The sequence below is a fragment of the Pelophylax lessonae genome (assembly GCF_965119305.1).
Source record: "Pelophylax lessonae genome assembly, chromosome: 5".
Classification (NCBI taxonomy): Eukaryota; Metazoa; Chordata; class Amphibia; order Anura; family Ranidae; genus Pelophylax; species Pelophylax lessonae.
Genome location: NC_138772.1, coordinates 441492109 through 441514290, shown reverse-complemented (window position 1 = coordinate 441514290; position 22182 = coordinate 441492109). Strand labels below are relative to the sequence as shown.

Genomic DNA, 22182 nt, shown 5'->3' with positions numbered 1-22182 from the left:
CAGTGTGCATGAGGCCTTAGGCGGAGTTCGCATTGGCATTAAAAGCTGGCATTTGAGAGGCGTTAAAATATCCCTCAAACGCCTATGCCCAAAATACAATAGACAGCACATTGTGCTGTTCTATCAAAACATGAAACATTAGCGTTGGTTCACTTCAAGATTAAAGACTCACGTTGAGTCAGGAGGAGTTTGAAGCTTTTTAACGCCTCCAGTTCAAGTCTGTGTAAACGTTCTGGCAGGCATTTGCGGCGCGGTTTTGGTGCCTTTTAAAATTTGTTTATTTTTGTCACTTTCCATTGTGGAACAGATTTAACGCTCCTCAAATGTGTAAAAAAACCATGAATAGGGTGTTTATGGAAGGTTTTTAACACTTGTAAAACGCCCCATAGTAAAGCTCATTGACGCCCATATGAATGCCATACAAATGCTATAGGAGTGTTCCTTAAGCATTAGAGATTTAGTCTAGTGTGAACAAGCCCTTACTGCTCAGGCCTATGGCTAAGCAAGGATTTTGTAGGCTTCCTTTTCAGGCAAATTCAGTAGCTTGTTGAAATTCAGTCTCTGGAGACCTGCTGGCAGAGACATGTGACCAGTGACAACACTCTGCACAGAGGATGTCCTTCCTGAACACGGGGGTGACCACACATCTGATTTCACAATTTCATTCGATTTACCAACAACCTTGTAGTGTGTGGGCCCAGCTGAATAATCCATTCCATTTCTATCCAATCAGTTAGGGTAGCCCCCATATTACACAATCATTGTAAATCTAATTGTAATGTATTCTAGTTTTATAAAGTCGTCATACTTTGCCTGATTACACAGCGCAGTCCCAGCGTTGTACATGACCCAGCGCAGTCCCAGCGTTGTACATGACCCAGCGCAGTCCCAGCGTTGTACATGACCCAGCGCAGTCCCAGCGTTGTACATGACCCAGCGCAGTCCCAGCGTTGTACATGACCCAGCGCAGTCCCAGCGTTGTACATGACCCAGCGCAGTCCCAGCGTTGTACATGACCCAGCGCAGTCCCAGCGTTGTACATGACCCAGCGCAGTCCCAGCGTTGTACATGACCCAGCGCAGTCCCAGCTTTGTACATTACACAGCGCAGTCCCAGCTTTGTACATTACACAGAGCAGTCCCAGCTTTGTACATTACACAGAGCAGTCCCAGCGTTGTACATGACACAGCGCAGTCCCAGCTTTGTACATGACACAGCGCAGTCCCAGCTTTGTACATGACCCAGCGCAGTCCCAGCGTTGTACATGACCCAGCGCAGTCCCAGCGTTGTACATGACCCAGCGCAGTCCCAGCTTTGTACATGACCCAGCGCAGTCCCAGCTTTGTACATGACCCAGCGCAGTCCCAGCTTTGTACATGACCCAGCGCAGTCCCAGCTTTGTACATGACCCAGCGCAGTCCCAGCGTTGTACGTGACACAGCGCAGTCCCAGCTTTGTACGTGACCCAGCGCAGTCCCAGCGTTGTACGTGACACAGCGCAGTCCCAGCTTTGTACGTGACACAGCGCAGTCCCAGCGTTGTACGTGACACAGCGCAGTCCCAGCGTTGTACATGACACAGCGCAGTCCCAGCTTTGTACATGACCCAGCGCAGTCCCAGCTTTGTACATGACCCAGCGCAGTCCCAGCTTTGTACATGACCCAGCGCAGTCCCAGCTTTGTACATGACCCAGCGCAGTCCCAGCTTTGTACATTACACAGAGCAGTCCCAGCTTTGTACATGACACAGCGCAGTCCCAGCTTTGTACATGACACAGCGCAGTCCCAGCTTTGTACATGACACAGCGCAGTCCCAGCTTTGTACATGACACAGCGCAGTCCCAGCTTTGTACATGACACAGCGCAGTCCCAGCTTTGTACATGACACAGCGCAGTCCCAGCTTTGTACATGACACAGCGCAGTCCCAGCTTTGTACATGACACAGCGCAGTCCCAGCTTTGTACATGACACAGCGCAGTCCCAGCTTTGTACATGACACAGCGCAGTCCCAGCTTTGTACATGACACAGCGCAGTCCCAGCTTTGTACATGACACAGCGCAGTCCCAGCTTTGTACATGACACAGCGCAGTCCCAGCTTTGTACATGACACAGCGCAGTCCCAGCTTTGTACATGACACAGCGCAGTCCCAGCTTTGTACATGACACAGCGCAGTCCCAGCTTTGTACATGACACAGCGCAGTCCCAGCTTTGTACATGACACAGCGCAGTCCCAGCTTTGTACATGACACAGCGCAGTCCCAGCTTTGTACATGACACAGCGCAGTCCCAGCTTTGTACATGACACAGCGCAGTCCCAGCTTTGTACATGACACAGCGCAGTCCCAGCTTTGTACATGACACAGCGCAGTCCCAGCTTTGTACATGACACAGCGCAGTCCCAGCTTTGTACATGACACAGCGCAGTCCCAGCTTTGTACATGACACAGCGCAGTCCCAGCTTTGTACATGACACAGCGCAGTCCCAGCTTTGTACATGACACAGCGCAGTCCCAGCTTTGTACATGACACAGCGCAGTCCCAGCTTTGTACATGACCCAGCGCAGTCCCAGCTTTGTACATGACCCAGCGCAGTCCCAGCTTTGTACATGACCCAGCGCAGTCCCAGCTTTGTACATGACCCAGCGCAGTCCCAGCTTTGTACATGACCCAGCGCAGTCCCAGCGTTGTACATGACCCAGCGCAGTCCCAGCGTTGTACATGACCCAGCGCAGTCCCAGCGTTGTACATGACCCAGCGCAGTCCCAGCGTTGTACATGACCCAGCGCAGTCCCAGCGTTGTACATGACCCAGCGCAGTCCCAGCGTTGTACATGACCCAGCGCAGTCCCAGCGTTGTACATGACCCAGCGCAGTCCCAGCGTTGTACATGACCCAGCGCAGTCCCAGCGTTGTACATGACCCAGCGCAGTCCCAGCGTTGTACATGACCCAGCGCAGTCCCAGCGTTGTACATGACCCAGCGCAGTCCCAGCGTTGTACATGACCCAGCGCAGTCCCAGCGTTGTACATGACCCAGCGCAGTCCCAGCGTTGTACATGACCCAGCGCAGTCCCAGCGTTGTACATGACCCAGCGCAGTCCCAGCGTTGTACATGACCCAGCGCAGTCCCAGCGTTGTACATAACTGTAGATGAGGGTGCCGGGACAAGCAATCACTTCTCAGTTTATACTTTCTAAGTGAAATACAGTAAATGCTGGCAGCTATTGGATATTTCATTTTGCAATTTTTGTGGGTTTATTGAAGAAATCCATCGGTGCTACATACCAAGAGATTCACTTTTATTTATTCTCAGTTTGGTTCTCTGTTATTATTGATAAAATGACTCCCTTTACATGATAATTTTCTGAAGATCTTTATAGTGATCAGAATTCTTCTTCAATCCTGTGTTTGTGATTGATGTTTGAACGGTGTACCCACACTTACTACCCAGTCATGAAGAATTTCCATTACAGGCTTCAATGAATGTGCTGTGTGCCATACCGCAGAAACCCGGGTGTAATGTAACTCCACTACTGAATAAGTTGTGTGTGTGGGAGGTGTGGATGTCATAGATCTGGGAAGAACATTGCTAGTTTGACTAGTGATATGCTGATTCTCCATCCGCCTGTGAGTAGTTCCAGCCAGTCTGCTCTAGCAGTCCATAATTCACCGGTGTACACAGAGGCTACGTAATCGAATGTAATAAAAGGTGGAATACTACTGTACAGTATGCAGGATCCGCGCATGTGCCATTCATTTACACAACACACAGTAACACACATTGTACTGCGCTGCTTCAGAACACAATGTGTGTTTCCAGTTTTTACTGCATTCTAATTAATGATGGCCTTCCTAAAAGTGGTTCTAATGGCTGAAGTTGTTTTTTTTTTTTTTTTCCCTAAACCACTTCCATACAGCGCAAATTCCAGCATTCCTTTCCTACATGTAAAAATCATTTTTTTTTTTTTGCTAGAAAATTACTCAGAACCCCTAAATAAATAAATTATATATGTATGTGTGTGTGTGTGTATATATATATATAATTAGAGAGAGAAAAAATAATAATGGGCGACACAATGGTAATGGTTAGCACATTCACTTAGCAGCAAAAGTGTCGCTGGTTCAAATTCCAACCACAACACTACCTGCCTGGAGTTTGCATGTTCTCCCTGGGGTACTCCGGTTTCCTTCTACACTCCAAAGACATGCTGGTAGGTTAATTGGCTCCTGTCTAAAATGGCCCTACTATATGTATGTATGTATGATTGTGAGTAAGGGACCTTAGATTGTAAGCTCCTTGAGGGTAGGGACTGATGTGAATGTACAATGTATATGTAAAGCGCTGCCTAAATTGACGGTGCTATAGAAGTACCTGAAATATATATTAGGGATCGACCAATTATCGGCAAGGCCAATATATCGAGGGGCGATACTGACTTTTACCGATATATCTGTATTGGCCCCGGAACTGCCCGATATTCCAAATATTGCTCATGTAAGGGTAAAATGATGTCACAAAGCATAATTCCGTTTACAAATGTTATTGAATATGCCACTCGCATATGTACAAATTAAAGATATAAGGAATTCCACATTAGCAGATCGGTATGTCTCACCTACTTGCCGTAAGTGATACCCGGGTGATACCGCTCCGTTCGGCATCCACTCAATACTGCTCTCTCTCTCTTGCTCCATCTCCTACTCGCCCAATACTGATCCGTCTCTCACCCACTTGGCGTAAGTGACATCCGGGTGATACCGCTCCATCCGGCATACGATGATTATCTCCGAGGTCACGTGGTCACGCCGGGCGTGACCACTGTGATCGCATGCCGGATGGAGCGGTATCACCCGGGTGTCATTTACGGCAAGTGGGTGAGAGACAGATCGGTATCGGGTGGGTAGGAGATGGAGCGGGTGAGCCAGTAGATGCATTGGAGGATGTCCCCCTGACCTGCCACTATGACATCATGTGACAAACTGTGGTATGGAAGTGGTTAAAGCGGAAACTTACCCATAAAAATCTTATAAAAAATGTTCTTTAGCAAGGAACATCCATTCCATATTATTAATTATACTACCAACTTTAGTGGATGCTGTAAATTCTCTCCAACATTGCCCCTGTTTCTTCTTGCAAGGCTGCCATTTTGCTGAAGTCCGGAGCTCCTGAGCTGCAGTATATCATAAAGCGGAACTAAACCCATCGATTGTCAAAAAACAGTTACATTCCTGGAATGCTGGGATTGATAACGGTCACTTTTCTTGTGTCCGCAACCAAACTGTCAAACCATCAAATGGTTTTTGTCATAACTGATCACATGTGCAGCACCATGGCACTTGCAGATCAAACAGAAGCAACTTCCTTGGTAGTAAAGGATAAAAGGGTTTTATTCTGCTTTAAGGTTGATCTGGATGGATGATTGTTTTTATTTAACCTTAAAGAGGTTGTAAACCCGTACAACTTTTTTTTTTTTTTTTTGGCAACCTGTAAGAGAAACACATAATGAGCTAGTATGTATCGCATACTAGCTCATTATGCAATACTTACCTTAGAACGAACCCCCGCCGTGTCGCCCTCTTACCTGTATGATGGGCGACTGGACAGTCGCCCGTCTTCCGGGATCGCGGCATCCGGCCATCTGATTGCCCGGAGCCGCGGTGACGTCACTCCCGCGCACGGGAGCCGAAGTCACGGCACGGGGCTCTGAAGAAACGGCACCAACGCCCGTTCCTTCAGAGCGCATGCGCCAGTGATGTCACTGGCTGCATGTAAGGTAAATATCTCCCAAACGGTACATGTTTAGGAGATATTTACAGTACCTATAGGTAAGCCTCATCATAGGCTTACCTATAGGTAAAAGTGTCAGAGGGTTTACTTCCTCTTTAACTGCTATGTTACTATGTAAGATAGTCAGCAGATTGGCCGCCACAAACTTGGCATTGCCAAAAAATAGAGAGCAACTGAGCAATGTGCAGAGCAGGGTGAGACTGAGTGTTATGGATTTTACACAGTAAAAGCGCTTATTTGTAATGTATTGTATAGGTATACCTGCAAAAGGGACCAGCATGAAGTGATCTAGCAGGACTTAATTTTCTGACTAAAGTTCCACTTTAAAGGATAAGTTGAGATTTCATTACATGTTCCTCCCATATCCAGGGTATAAAATGTTTGTTACCAATTACGCAGCCCCTGCACCCCCTGAGTTCCTGCTCTTCCTTCTCCCACCACTCAATGCCACAATTAAAAAAGCAAAAAAACACCAGTGCGGCGCTCCTCCCTTCCGCCAAATCATTCATTCACAGAGTTCTGTGAATGGGAGAACTACAAAAACCATCAGCCATTGTAGCTGATGTCTTTTAGTTCTTCATGGACTGGGAGGGCGCTCTTGGTAGTTTATTGATCCTTCTTGTCATTTTTGCCTTTGCTCGTACAGCTACACTGTGACACTGCAGGAGCCTGAGATTGCCCCCGTGACCTGCTATTTGCAGGTGCAATGCTTTCCAGGCTCCTAATAAAAAAGAAAAATAAATAATAATAAATGCACTTTTTTTCCTGTGAAAAAATGTGCATTTCTTCTTTTTTTTTCTTCTTTTTTAAGGTGAGCTTATCCTTAATGCATTCTCTGCATCAAGTTAAAAAACCTTCTTCTGTATCCAACCCCCCATATGTACCTGAGCCCAATCTCGATCCAGACAAAGAGACAGCATTGGAAGCCATTGGACCTTGCTGCTATCAATCACATCCAGATTTCCCCTGTTCAGACCCCCAAATATTTCACCAAAGTCCCCTAACGGGGCTCCTAAAATAAATTGTAAAAAAAAAAAAAAAAAAATGAAATTGTCAAAAATAATAAAAAATAAAATAATAATAAAAAAAAAAAAAGCTACTGATGCCAATCTCTGCTCTGACATAGTAAATTGCTCTGCTTACACTGTCAGTATTTACATGTAGCACTGCCCCCTAGGGAGCTGCTGAGAATTACACTTCTTGGGTTCCCCTGGGTTACCATTAGCAACTGAAAGCAGTTTTTTTGTATTTTATTTTAGAACTTTGATAGGAGAAGGGTTGAGTGGGATACTCAAACTTGAACTATGCACAATTCCTGAGGACAACTGACTGCTGAATGCGGCAAGGCCACTGCTTCACCTTGGCCTTGAAGTGAAGATAAAGATCCACTGGACCTCCTGGCTAAGCACCACACTTCTAGTCCACAAGGCCAACTGCCTGTGACCACCTTCCTCAGCATACAGAAGGAGAGACAGCTGTCACCCTCTTCCTGTGCCCGTGGCTTTTATAACCTATCCCAGGATGCACCACTGTTGTGCCTACCCACTGGGATAGTCATAAAAGCCTGTGTCACTGGCTGGGTTTCCTCCACTGTCCAACAGGCTCCCCTATTGGGTACAGTGGGGACACTCCCTCAGACCAGATGAATCCCACATGGACACATGGAACAGGCCTAACTACTGATTGGGCTCCCCTGTGAACCAGGCAGAGCAAACTATAATTTCCCTAGCATCTACCTAGGAGGGTGCTAAATCCACATGCGCGCGTGCACACACACGTGTTTGAGCTTTGGGGTGCACACCTTAATGCAATAATGCTGTGCACACCTATGCCTTTCTATGTAGACCTCATAGAGGAGCACACAGCCAGTTATCTGCCTATGCAGTGGGCATGGCCTCTGGTATTATAGATGGAAGGTGTGTGTATGCCAGAACTATCATCCAAAATCTGGAGGCAGGAACGAATGCAGCCAGTACAAGAGGGGTCACCCATTGCCTAGCATAAAATTATGTCTCAATATATAAAAAAAAAATACTCATCTGTTCCACCTACCACACCATCACCATGCAGCAGGTGAATAATGTTCTTCATGTGCTCCCATCCTAACCAGAAAGTCCTCATGTCACTGCATGGATGGCATATTAGCAAGGCTTGTTTGGGACATTCCTTTGAGAGGTAAAGTGCTGGTAGTCATTGCAGGATTTCTGCTTCTATCCTTCACAGACCCGACAAGCAGTGACTTTCCTGCATATCCATCCATTGCACACACTGCTGAAAATTGTAGAAAAAGAAAAATTAATAAAAGATCCAAAATTTCTTCAGTAATTTCTACCCTCCTCCTGGCATCTCTGCAGCACTGGCCGCCCAGTCCTTGGATTCACGGCAAAGGAATGCATGCTGGAAAATGTGACTCTATTGGACAAACCCTTGAAGTGCCAGAGCTGTTTGTATTGCATAACAGGGGAGGTATTAACACTTTCCATGCAGGCCGCCTCTGTGTGACTGCAGATTGGCTTTCATATCTCAAAATGTAGACTTAGCAACTCCGTGCATTTTGCAACAAAGAATCCCCATAATAAATTAACTGCTATAAAAGTTTTTTTCTTAATACAGAAATCTTTTATTTGACAGCCTGGGACTTTTTTTTTTTAGTTTTGTGCCTACATCACATTTTAAAAGTTTGGTTTTTCAAAGTATCACCCTTGGCTGCCATAATTTCATTTGCTTTATTATTATTTATTATTCCATTTCCTTCCCCCATCATTTTTTTTTTTTTTTTTTTTTCTTTTACTTTTTCTCTTTTCTTTTACCTTTCCTGTGCCCTATTCTATACCTTCCCCGGAGTGAAGATTGATGATGGAGATTAGTCTACCCTGGACTACATTTTTTTTCAGTACTATGAGGCTGTGTTTTGTCCATTCCCCTGTTGAGTGTAACAATTAATGTAGTCCGGTACACTATCATATGTTCTACATTTGTTCCTGTACTGGTCCATAGTTTTTATTAGTATTATCTTCAGTCCCTATCAAATTTGTGTAATGGTTCACAGGGGGTGTTTACATGTTATATATTATGCACACTTTTATACTAGTTTTGTTTCATTGCTTCTTTTTGGCATGTATATATTTCCTTTTGTATCACAACTATGTATGGAAATGCGATCAATAAAATTAGATTGAAAACCATTATATTTGCAGTATCTCACAAAAGTGAGTACACCCCTCACATTTTTGTAAATAATTTATTCCATCTTTTCATGTGACAACACTGAAGAAATGACAGTGTAAATTTGCTTTCACCTCCAAAATAACTCAACACACAGCCATTAATGTCTAAACCGCTGGCAACAAAAGTGAGTACACCCCTAAGTGAAAATGTCCAAATTGTGCCAAATTAGCCATTTTTCCTCCCCGGTGTCATGTGACTCGTTAGTGTTACAAGGTCTCAGTTGTGAATGGGGGGCAGGTGTGATAAAATTTGTTGTTTATCGCTCTCATACTGGTCACTGGAAGTTCAACATGCCACCTCATGGCAAAGAACTCTCTGGGGATCTGAAAAAAAAAAAATTATTGCTCTACATAAGGATGGCCTAGGCTTATAAGAAGTTTGCCAAGACCCTGAAACTGAGCTGCAGCATGGTGGCCAAGACCATACAGCAGTTTAACAGCACAGGTTCCACTCGGAACAGGCCTTGCCATGGTCGACCAAAGCAGTTGAGTGCACGCGCTCCATGTCATTTCCAGAGGTTGTCTTTGGGAAATAGATGTAGGAGTGCTGCCAGCATTGCTGCAGAGGTTGAAGGGGTGGGGGGTCAGCCTGTCAGTGCTCACACCATACGCCTCACACTGCATCAAACTGGTCTGCATGGCTGTTGTCCCAGAATGAAGCCTCTTCCAAAGATGATGCAAAAGAGAGCCCACAATCAGTTTGCTGAAGACAAGCAGACCCATTACTGGAACCATGTCCTGTGGTCTGATGAGAACAAGAAACGTATTTGGTTTAGATGGGGTCAAGCGTGTGTGACGGCAACTAGGTGAGGAGTACAAAGACAAGTGTGTCTTGCCTACATTCAAGCATGGTGGTGGGAGTGTCATGGTCTGGGGCTGCATGAGTGCCGCCGGGACTGGGAAGCTACAGTTCATTGAAGGAACCATGAATGCCAACATGTACTGTGACATACAGAAGCAGAGCATGATTCCCTCCCTTCAGAGACTGGGCCATAGAGCAGTATTCCAACTTAATGACCCCAAACACACTTCCAAGATGACCACTGCCTTGCTAAAGAAGCTGAGGGCAAAGGTGATGGACTGGCCGAATATGTCTCCAGACCTAAACCCTATTGAGCATCTGTGGGGCATCCTCAAACGGAAGATGGAGGAGCGCAAGGTCTCTAACATCCACCAGCTCCGTGATGTCGTCATGGAGGAGTGGAAGAGTACTCCAGTGGCAACCTGTGAAGCTCTGGTGAACTCCATGCCCAAGAGGGTTAAGGCAGTGTTGGAAAATAATGGTGGTCACACAAAATATTGACACTTTGGGTCCAATTTGGACATTTTCACTTAGGGGTGTACTCACTTTTGTTGCCAGTGGTTTAGACAATAGCTGTGAGTTATTTTGAGGGGACAGCAAATGTACACTGTTATACAAGCTGTACATTTACCACTTTACATTGTAGCAAAGTGTAATTTCTTCAGTGTTGTCACATGAAAAGATAGAATAAAATATTTACAAAAATGTGAGGGGTGTACTCACTTTTGTGAGATACTGTACATGTTTATATACCGAACAGCCATAACTTTTTTGCCCACTGAAAGGTAATTGAATAACAATGATTATCTTGTTACAATGGCATCTGAAAGTTGGTGAGATATATTATACAGCAAGTAAACAGGTTGTCCATGAAGTTGATGGGTTAAAAGCTGAAAATTGGGCATTGCAGTTTGATGTATATGGGGCTGGGTAGCTGCAACTGGTCAGGGTGCCCATGCTGACCCATGTCCACAGCCAAAAGCGCCTACAATGGGCATGTTGGCACCAGAACTGGACCTGAGAGCAATGGAAGGAGGTGGATCACATTTTCTTTTACATCATGTGGATGGCCAGGTGTGTGTGCGCGTCACTATCCTTGGGAAGAGATGGCACTTGGAAGGCAGGCAGTGATAAAACGATGCTACAGTGGGTTAATATGATTGACAGAATGCTGCATAATATCATTTGTGACTCTACCTGTTAGTACGAACACTATGCAACTAATTACCATAATTCATATTTTCTTCCCTCAGTGAGGATGAAGATGACGACCATTGTGTTGATCACGATTACGATGTTCGAATACAGAAGGGGCAGAAAAAAATCTGGAATAGAGCCAAGTGGAGCAAAGATGAGGTATTACTTGTTTTATTTTATTGTTCTTTCTAATACTGTAATTACTGTCTTTAATTAAATTCATGTTTTAACAGGATGACAAATTAAAGAAACTAGTTGAAGTACATGGGACTGATAACTGGAACCTGATCGCATGCAACTTCCTGGTAAGTCTTCTGAGAACTCCCAGAAATAAAAAAAGGTGTGGGATGTGAGTAGCTATAGTAAGCCAAAAGGAAACTTTTTTTTTTTGTAGTGCATGTAGAATTGATAGAACGCACAACCCTAATCTTCTTCTTCTTCCTTCTTCCTTCTTTCTTTTTTCTTCTTTTTTTTTTTTTTCTTTTTTTCTTCTCCTTCTTCTTCTTTCAATAGTTGTATAGTTTAATGGTTGCTTAAGCGTCGGTTCACAAATGTGCGATGACAGACATTGCATGTGATTCGTTGCGCACTGCTCTGCAAATCACATGCGATGCAAATTGCACTGAATTCACATCACCTTCAGGACACAAATCACACAGAACCTTTTTTTGGGTCCGGACCAGAATCCGATCGCATGGGTGTTATCACCTATGCAATCCGTTTCATGTCTGAACTGTAAATCCTCTAAGTGCCAGATTCATGTGCACAGATTTTCACGTTAGAGCGTTTTACAGCTGAAAAGCGTCACTAAAAACCCACTAGTTTTTGGTTTTTTTTTTTCCAGCCAGAAAACGCTCCGGCCAAAAACTGTTTTATAACCGCCTATGTGTGCATGGACACATAGGATAACATGCTGGGGAGTTTACTGGCTGCAGAAAAAAACATCTGATGCCAAATACAGCGCTGTAAAAATGTCCAGTGTGCATGAGGCCTTATAATCACTTGAACAAACTTTGTAGCAGATTTCTATATTTTTTTTATTTTTTTTTTGTTCTGGAAAAAAAAGTGGTTTGTTCCAAAATGTCCTTACAAGACTGATTCCTGAAAGGGATGGCGTCTGTGTTCATTATAACCACTTATTTGAGGAAAGTTGCAGTGCCTGCATCAATTTAAAAATATTTTATCCTTAAAGAGTATCTGGTCAAAATAAGTATAACTGATAGGAAAAACCATTGTGTCTTTAGGTTTAGATAGAACTGAAAGGAATGAGAACCTCTGTCAGGTTTTTATTACTGTGTCCCTGTTAGGGAGATTTGCACACTCTATTCGTCCTATTTACCATTCTCACCGAATGTAAAAGAAAATCCCAAATTTTGGGTTGTCAAAACAAATAGTGGGGATATCTTCCAGTGAGGATTGGTGACAATCAGGGATTTTCTTACTTCCTGTTTTGGCTATGGTACAGGAAGTGAAGGGGAATCTCTGCAATGGGACACAGGTGGCCAAAGGCCAAAAACACAAACAAATTTAGAGATTATAACCCTCCCTTAAGCTATTGAAAATGGAAAGAAATGTTGCTTTTTAGTTCTTCTTTAAATTCCCATTGCAGAAGATGTCTAAAATTCTACCTGTATCTTAGTGCTGACATCTGAGAAAATCGGTGAGCCACTCGCACAAGCAGGAAGTGACATTTCTGGGGGTGTTCTGTGCACCAAGGTATTAAATTGGAAAGTTAAAGTGGTTGTAAAGTTGTAAAGAGTAGGATTACTGCCATCCCCTCTGTTATACCAAGGTATACTACACCATGTAAATGATTGTTTAAAATGATGCTGATAAATACCTTATTCCAGATCGCCTCTGTGCGGTCTCGTGACCTCCCGCTGCTCTCCTCCCCCGATCTAATGGCTACAGTGGGAAGGACGGAGATCCCCCCCTTAACATCAGCTGGGAGGTCATGTGACCGCTGTGCTGTCCGCTCAGCCCCTCCCGCTATAGCCCTTAGATCAGGGGAAGGTCACGTGACCACAAAATGGCGATCTGAAAGATATTTAGAGACATAATTTTAAACAAACATTTACACTGTGTAATATACCTTGGTATAACAGAGGGGCTGGCAGTAATCCTGTTCTGACTCTACTGCCAGCTACGGATAGCGGCGGGCGGGAGGAGATCACTCACACACAGGAGCTGACAGGCAGGGTGGGAGGGGGAGAGAGGAGAGACTGCGGGAGGACAGAAGCACGTAAACTGACCGCGGTATCATGGATCAGCAGCCATGAGTAACGTTATCAGTTTAAGGAAGAAACGGGCAGAATCAACCAGGTTTTTTACAGCATAGAAAGGGACAGATTAGACCGCACAAGCACTATGCTGTTTAACCTGCTTTAAAGGAACAGGATCATCCCTCCTTTTTTTTTTTTTCCCTTCTTTCTTCTATTTTGGCTACAACCTCTTTTAACCTTTAACAAATTACAAAATGGCTTGTATGCCAATTTTATATGCTGTATTATTTTTTTCTGAAAAAAGTTGACCGACTTTCTACTTTAACATGAGCACATTCTGGTGTTCTTGCATGCCCAAAAATAATTGGGAACTACCCGAGAACCTCTTGCATCGCAACTGACACTGGGGCATCAGAAAATTGGCATAACTTCTGTATTATCGTCTGTGCTAATGCTTTAATGAGTAATAATTACACAAAGGCTGCTCACATCAGTTTGGCTGATATCAGACACTTGCGGCAACTTGTAAAACAGGTTCTTAATGTAAACGATTAAACTGAAATTCTTGGAAAACTTGAACTAAGTGTGCTTATTAAAGGCTGGAAAAAAGCCAAAGAAATTAAAAAAATCGACCTCCTGAATATTCCTGCCATTTATTTTGCATTCCCATGAATTTTATTAAATTTATTTTATAAAGTTGCTGCTATGGTCCACCTTCAGGTTCTACTTGGGTTTAAGCTACAAATTCAGTAAATTGTACTGTGTACCAACATCACTTAGGTGCAGTACTTGTTAATATGGCAATGATCTATGGGTAGCCCTCTGGGATTTTATTGCACATAGCCATGCAGTCATGTAAAGCACAGTGGAGATATATAACCAATAGGACCTGAAATCTTTCTTATGCTTTGCTCTCTGATGTGCCATGTTTTGTTTGCATTATTTTTCACTTTAAGGACCGGTCAGATATTCAGTGCCACCATCGATGGCAGAAAGTATTAAATCCTGCACTCATAAAAGGCCCATGGACCAAGGAAGAAGACCAAAGGGTAAATACTTTTATATATTATTTATTTATTTTATTTTTTTCAAAGTTGTTTTCAAGTAATTTTAAACTCTTTTGATAACCAAACAAGAGTGTGTTGGATGATGCTGTATGCCTCAGCGGTCTACCTTCGATCTCAGGACTCGTTTACAGCAACAATTGTGTTCCATGTGCCCCATTCACACCACAACACTGCTGTGATATGGGCAAAAAATGTCTGCATTATTTAGCAGTGCATTGGGTGACCGACACATGTCGCAGCACAGCAGTGCAACACTAATATACGGGGTGTCTATCTCTCATTTCCAGTGTGTAAATCTATTATCAACTAGTGTGTATGTGATTAAAAAAATCTATTAAACCAAAATATTATATGAATCAATATAACCAAATATATAAGTGGCTGCAAACAGTAAAGTGCATTTCCACAATCCACAAATTAAATTATTACAGTAAAGTGCTGCTGCACCCATTTCAAATCCCACCAAAAGCTATTTAAACGTATTACCATTACGTGTTTTCAAACTGAGATATACAGCATCTCACAAAAGTGAGTACACCCCTCACATTTTTGTAAATATTTTACTATATCTTTTCATGTGACAACACTTAAGAAATGACACTTTGCTACAATGTAAAGTAGTGAGTGTACAGCTTGTATAACAGTGTAAATTTGCTGTCCCCTCAAAATAACTCAACACACAGCCATTAATGTTTAAACCACTGGCAACAAAAGTGAGTACATCCCTAAGTGGAAATGTCCAAATTGGGCGCAATTAGCCATTTTTCCTCCCCAATGTCATGTGACTCGTTAGTGTTACAAGGCCTCAGGTGACTGGGGAGCAGGTGTGTTAAATTTGGTGTTATCGCTCTCACTCTCTCTTACTGGTCACTGGAAGTTCAACATGGCACCTCATGGCAAAGAACTCTCTGAGGATCTGAAAAAAAAAATTGTTGCTCTACATAAAGATGGCCTAGGCTATAAGAAGATTGCCAAGACCCTGAAACTGAGCTGCAGCACAGTGGCCAAGACCAAACAGCAGTTAACAGGACATGTTCCATTCAGAACAGGCCTCACCATGGTCAACCAAAGAAGTTGAGTGCACGTGCACAGCGTCATATCCAGAGGTTACCTTTGGGAAATGGATGTATGAGTGCTGCCAGCAATGCTGAAGGGGTGGGGGGTAAGCCTGTCAGTGTTCAGACCATACACTGCATCAAACTGGTCTGCATTGCTGTCATCCCACAAGGAAGCCTCTTCTAAAGATAATGCACAAGAGAGCCCACAAACAGTTTGCTGAAGACAAGCAGACTAAGGACATGGGTTATTGGAACCATGTCCTGTGGTCTGATGAGATCAAAATAAACTTATTTGGTTCAGATGTGTCAAGCGTTTGTGGCGGCAACCAGGTGAGGAGTACAAAGACAAGTGTGTCTTGCCTACAGTCAAGCATGGTGGTGGGAGTGCCATGGTCTGGGGCTGCATGAGTGCTGCTGGCACTGGGGAGCTACAGTTCATTGAGAGAACCATGAATGCCAACATGTACTGTGACATACTGAAGCAGAGCATGATCCCCTCCCTTCGGAGACTGGGCCGCAGGGCAGTATTCCAATATAACGAAGCCAAACACACCTCCACTGCCTTGCTAAAGAAGCTGAGGGTAAAGGTGATGGACTGGCCAAGCATGTCTCCAGACCTAAACCCTATTGAGCATCTGTGGGGCATCCTCAAACAGAAGGTGGAGGAGCACAAGGTCTCTAACATCCACCAACTCCATGCCCAAGAAGGTTAAGACAGTGCTGGAAAATAATTGTTACCACAAAAAATATTGACACTTTGGGCCCAATCTGGACATTTTCACTTAGGGTTGTACTCACTTTTGTTGCCAGCGGTTTAGACATTAATGGCTGTGTGTTGAGTTATTTTGAGGGGACAGCTAATTTACACTGTTATGCAAGCTGTACACTCACTACTTTACATTGTAGCGAAGTGTAATTTCTCCAGTGTTGTCACATGAAAAGATATAAATTATCTGTGTGTGTGTATATGTGTGTATGTGTGTATGTGTGTATGTGTATATATATATATATATATGCGCGCGCGCACACACACACACACTCACACAGTGCCGTGCGAAAGTATTCGGCCCCCCTTGAACTTTTCAACCTTTTGCCACATTTCAGGCTTCAAACATAAAGATATAAAACTGTAATTTTTTGTGAAGAATCAACAACAAGTGGGACACAATCATGAAGTGGAGTGAAATTTATTGGCTATTTCAAACTTTATATAAAAAACTGAAAAATTGGGCGTGTAAAATTATTCAGCCCCTTTTACTTTCAGTGCAGCAAACTCTCTCCAGAAGTTCAGTGAGGATCTCTGAATGATCCAATGTTGACCTAAATGACTAATGATGATAAATAGAATCCACCTGTGTGTAATCAAGTCTCCGTATAAATGCGCCTGCACTGTGATAGTCTCAGAGGTCCGTTTAAAGCGCAGAGAGCATCATGAAGAACAAGGAACACACCAGGCAGGTCCGAGATACTGTTGTGGAGAAGTTTAAAGCCGGATTTGGATACAAAAAGATTTCCCAAGCTTTAAACATCCCAAGGAGCACTGTGCAAGCGATCATATTGAAATGGAAGGAGTATCAGACCACTGCAAATCTATGAAGACATGGCCGTCCCTCTAAACTTTCAGCTCATACAAGGAGAAGACTGATCAAAGATGTAGCCAAGAGGCCCATGATCACTCTGGATGAACTGCAGAGATCTACAGCTGAGTGGGAGACTCTGTCCATAGGACAACAATCAGTCGTATACTGCACAAATCTGGCCTTTATGGAAGAGTGGCAAGAAGAAAGCCATTTCTTAAAGATATCCATAAAAAGTGTCGTTTAAAGTTTGCCACAAGCCACCTGGGAGACACACCAAACATGTGGAAGAAGGTGCTCTGGTCAGATGAAACCAAAATCAAACTTTTTGGCAACAATGCAAAACGTTATGTTTGGCGTAAAAGCAACACAGCTCATCGCCCTGAACACACCATCTCCACTGTCAAACATGGTGGTGGCAGCATCATGGTTTAGGCCTGCTTTTCTTCAGCAGGGACAGGGAAGGTGGTTAAAATTGATGGGAAGATGGATGGAGCCAAATACAGGAAAACCTGATGGAGTCTGCAAAAGACCTGAGACTGGGACGGAGATTTGTCTTCCAACAAGACAATGATCCAAAACATAAAGCAAAATCTACAATGGAATGGTTCACAAATAAACATATCCAGGTGTTAGAATGGCCAAGTCAAAGTCCAGACCTGAATCCAATCGAGAATCTGTGGAAAGAACTGAAAACTGCTGTTCACAAACGCTCTCCATCCAACCTCACTGAGCTCGAGCTGTTTTGCAAGGAGGAATGGGCAAAAATTTCAGTCTCTCGATGTGCAAAACTGATAGAGACATACCCCAAGCGACTTACAGCTGTAATCGCAGCAAAAGGTAGCGCTACAAAGTATTAACTTAAGGGGCTAAATAATTTTGAACGCCCAATTTTTCAGTTTTTTTATTTGTTAAAGTTTGAAATATCCAATAATTTTCGTTCCACTTCATGATTGTGTCCCACTTGTTGATTCTTCACAAAAAATTTACAGTTTTATGTTTTGAAGCCTGAAAAGTGGCAAAAGGTCGAAAAATTCAAGGGGGCCGAATACTTTCGCAAGGCACTGTGTATATATGTGTGTATATGTATACGTGTAGATATGTGTACATATCTATCGTAGAAGGAAAAAAATTGCTTCAAATGCCCACTTCTCAATGTGTCATGGTGGCGCACATCTGAGACAGGAAATAAAAGTTTAGCTTCCTTATCCTGCTCTGTGGGAGCTTTGCTTTAATCATTATAATGTAAGACAACACATTTGTAGTGATGTTACACACAATATTCCATTGTAGCTAGCACTCCTGTGCAAGGAGGTAGAGTATTTAATTGGCTGCATTTTTTTTTTTTTTGTTTTTGTTTTTGAATAGTGGAGAGGAATTAGAACACCTGTCAGTTTTTATTGCTGTCTGTGCCCCCATTGGGGAGATTCAGCCTTTTTGTCCTGTTTACCATTATCAATGATAGTAAAAGACCACAAATTTTGGGTTGTCCCTAGAAAAGTAATTGATGGGAAATCTTCCAATGGGGACACTAGTTCTGGTGACCTGGGGGTCCCCAAGGAATTCCTTTTAATTTGCAGGGATTTCCTCTCACTTCCTGTTTGGCTATGGGACAGGAAGTAAAGAAAAATCTCTGCAATGGTACATGGATGATGAAAAACTCTGGCAGGGGTAATAACCTTCCCTTTCTCTTTCCAAAATGAAGAAAAACAATAATTTGCCTATAGTTCTACTTTAAATTAAGGTGGCATCTTGGTGACGGGTCTAGGCATCAAGGGGACTTGTAAAGATGTGTAAAATATGTAGAGGAACCTGCAGGTGTTATTGTTTTTAATATGTTCCTAATTTTGTAGATTTACAAAATAAGCAACATGGTTATAGTACAGCTTGGTGATTATACCCTTCATTCGCCTTGGGAACCTTTACCCACTTGCTTTAATTTTTCGTGGGGTTTTTTTTTTGTGTTTGAAAGTGGCTTCACCAGATGTATGTCTTTTATTCAATAACAGGTGGTTGAGCTTGTGGAGAAATATGGACCAAAAAAATGGTCTCTCATTGCGAAGCACTTAAAAGGAAGAATTGGGAAACAGTGCAGAGAACGGTGGCACAATCACCTGAATCCTGAGGTAAAGAAGTCTTCTTGGACAGAAGAGGAGGATCGTGTCATTTATGAGGCCCATAAGAGACTTGGAAACCGCTGGGCTGAAATATCCAAGCTACTTCCTGGGAGGTAAAGCAGTGCTATCCTTTATAAATATGGAATGTAGGATATTTGGTTGTTCTTAAGTGAATCTCACGAACTTAGGTGAATGATGTAGCATTTTAAAGTGGCACTAAAGTTCCTTTGTGACAAACCACCAGCAGTACAATACACCTACCTGCTTGCTGTCCTCTTCAGTGATGTAAACTAAACTGCACATGAGCTGACAGCTCTGGCACCGTCGCTGTGTGCTGAGATAATGGCCTGCTACGCAAGCGCAGGAGTGACGTCACACCGCACCGGCGCCCAGGACAAGATGCCAGCATGGGACGGGAACTGTTAAAGGAAATGCAATTATAGCTACTTTAGTTCCACTTTAAAGGCCCCTTCTTATGTAGTAGATGGACATATAAGTAATTGAGTGAACGAGAACGGTAGGAGAGGTAGACACAGCACTTGTTATAGTTACTTTAAGCCAGCTTTGTATCTATGCATTGTGGTAACCTGCACATTACACCATGTACACATTAGTGCAATGGGGTGAACACACTTAAAGTACACGCCTACACATTGCAGTGCTCCAAAATGCCCAGTTTGATGTGGACCTAAATGTATTCTTAAAACCTAAATATTTATGGCTTCCTGAAACGCTATTAAACCCAAAAGAAAACTATTGTGTTGCAGCTTACTAATTCTTTGATGCAGTGGCTGCATTAGTATTCCTTTTTTTTTTTTTTTAGGCTTTCTTTTTTGTTCACCTGGTAATGCAGCCAGTAAGGGTTTTTTGTTTCTAACCAAACAAGCTGTCTTGCAGATGTAGTAGTTGGAGGGTTGAGACAAACCATCTAACACTGACAGAGGTTCTTACAATGGTAAGCTTTTAGGTATTTATTTATGTGAAACCATTATCCCAAAAGGGGGAAAAACTGTGACTTTAAGTCCCCGTTCACATTAGGTCGCTCCGACTTAGGGGGCGACCTGTGAAGTCGCGTGCAGCGCGACTTGCACGGACTTCACATAATGGAAGTCAATGCAAGTCGCCTCCCAGGTCGCCCTGAAGTAGTACAGGACCCTTTTTCTAAGTCGGAGCGACTTGTGTCGCTCCTATTAGAACCGGTCCTGTACTACACAGTGGGAGCGACGGTGCACGACTTGTCAGGCTGACCAAGTCGCCTGACAAGTCGTACCAGTGTGAATGGACACTAACTGCTTAAAAAGTGATAATTGGAGTTTGGCTTCAGTTTGTTAGTGTATACAAATCTGCTAGTCCATCTAACACTACCCACTCCAGGCTGACAGTGGGGCTGTCGAAAGGTTTCTATGTTGCTCCTTCATCCAGAGTGTGGGCAGCTTCAAAGAGAAGTATGGTCAAAGCTCTTTTTGGGCCGTTTTACTTCTGTTGGTCAAAGGAATGCAGTTGGTTCTGCACTTCTGTAAGCCCGCTGTTGGCTGATGTCAAAGAGCTGGTCAAGGTTTTGCAGGGATCACAACAATAATGTCAGGAGCTGCCCAGATTCTCGCTAAGCCAGCCACTCCTGCCCCCTCCACAGTCTGGCACTCAAGCAGTCTTTGATCGCTCAGTTCTCAGTGTAGAGCCGGGGGGGGGGGGGGTCTGCAGCAACTGCAGGTTTGTGGTTGTTTTTGCTTTCCTGCATGCAACCACCACATGTCTGTGTCCATGCAGAAAGTGGATTTAATGGGAGTGGTTTCCTAATTATCAATCAGCTGCTGCACCTGCAGTGCGCTAATGAGGAAATTGGCAAGGTCTGCATCCCTTTTTAGACACGCTTTCTTGGGAGTATCTCACTAAAATGCATTTATTTATTTATTTATTTATTTTTTGTATTTTGTTTTTTTGCCCATGAAAGTGCAGTTACCCTTTTAAGTGATATTATTTAGCAGCAGTTTGAACATGGAAGGACTAACCTCATACATTAGCTTTCCTTTAAGTTTCTGTTCATTAATAAGGTCTACATAGGTGTGCCTGGGTACACCCTAATCACCCTGTGCTTCAGGGCCACAGATAAGGCAGTACAGCCAGCCCTCCTGTACCGGGCCCAGGCCCTATATGTTTAAAAGGGGGGCCTGGGCCCTTTGCCTTTATTGCACACCAGTTCTCCTGTTTCTTCCTCTACAGTGTTGCATGCTTCTCTTCCTCTCCCTCCCCCGGACCATGATACGGGGGGGGGGGGGATCCTCTCTAGCATCTGCACCCCTCATCCCCCTACTGTCTGGGCCCCCTTGTTTGCCTCTTTCCCTGCAGCTCTGTCGGCTTCCCTCCTCTCCTCTCCCACCCACAGCTGCTGTGGGCACACAGGGGGTGTTTCAGGAGGAAGAGTGATGGAAGGGGCTGATGATGTCATTTACCAGCCCCCTTCTTATCTGAATGAACACAGTAAACACGCTCCTGTGTCCATTCATCGCTTAAGCATAGTAAACTGTTTACTATGCTTCAGTTTGTGAATGCATAGGAAGGAAGCCTCTGAGTGTCATCTGTGTAGCTGAGGCTGCAGAGAAAAGGGGCTGATGAATATGTCAGTCCCTTTCCCAGTCTTAAAGTGGTTGTAAACCCACTCTTTTAACTTGTACCTAAAGGTAAGCCTTTAATAAGGTACAGTAAATATTTCCTAAACTTGCGCCGTTTAGGAGATATTTACATTTCATGCAGCCGATGACATCAGCGCATGCGCTCTGAAGAAACGGCCGCTCGTGCAGTTTCTTCAGAGCCCTGTGCCATGACCGATGGCTCCCGCACGCATGTGCGGGAGTGACGTCACGCGGCTCCTGGTCAGTAGCATAGCCGAAGTCTGCAGACCAGAAATGTAGATGGCAGAAGACGGATGTGGCCTCCAGCAGGGACGACTAGGGCTTCCTTTGGAGGGAAGTATCACATAATGTGCTAGTATGCGATGCATACTAGCACATTATGCATTTATTTTGCAGGGAGGAAAAAGACAAAAAAAAAAAAAAAAAAAAGGAAGAGTTTACTTCCGCTTTAAATGTGAGACATCAGGGGTCGGGTTAGACCTCTGATATTTCACCAA

General features: G+C 43.8%; 1 protein-coding gene across 1 annotated transcript in view; it reads left to right on the top strand.

Moving 5' to 3' along the window:
- Nucleotides 1-22182, top strand: part of MYBL1 (MYB proto-oncogene like 1) — a 75709-nt gene that overhangs the window by 5367 nt on the left and 48160 nt on the right. Inside the window, exons 2-5 of the mRNA XM_082258003.1 lie at nt 11071-11173; nt 11248-11319; nt 14193-14285; nt 18948-19168. Coding sequence (XP_082114129.1) covers nt 11071-11173; nt 11248-11319; nt 14193-14285; nt 18948-19168 — 489 coding nt within the window. The remainder of the gene's footprint in view (nt 1-11070; nt 11174-11247; nt 11320-14192; nt 14286-18947; nt 19169-22182) is intronic.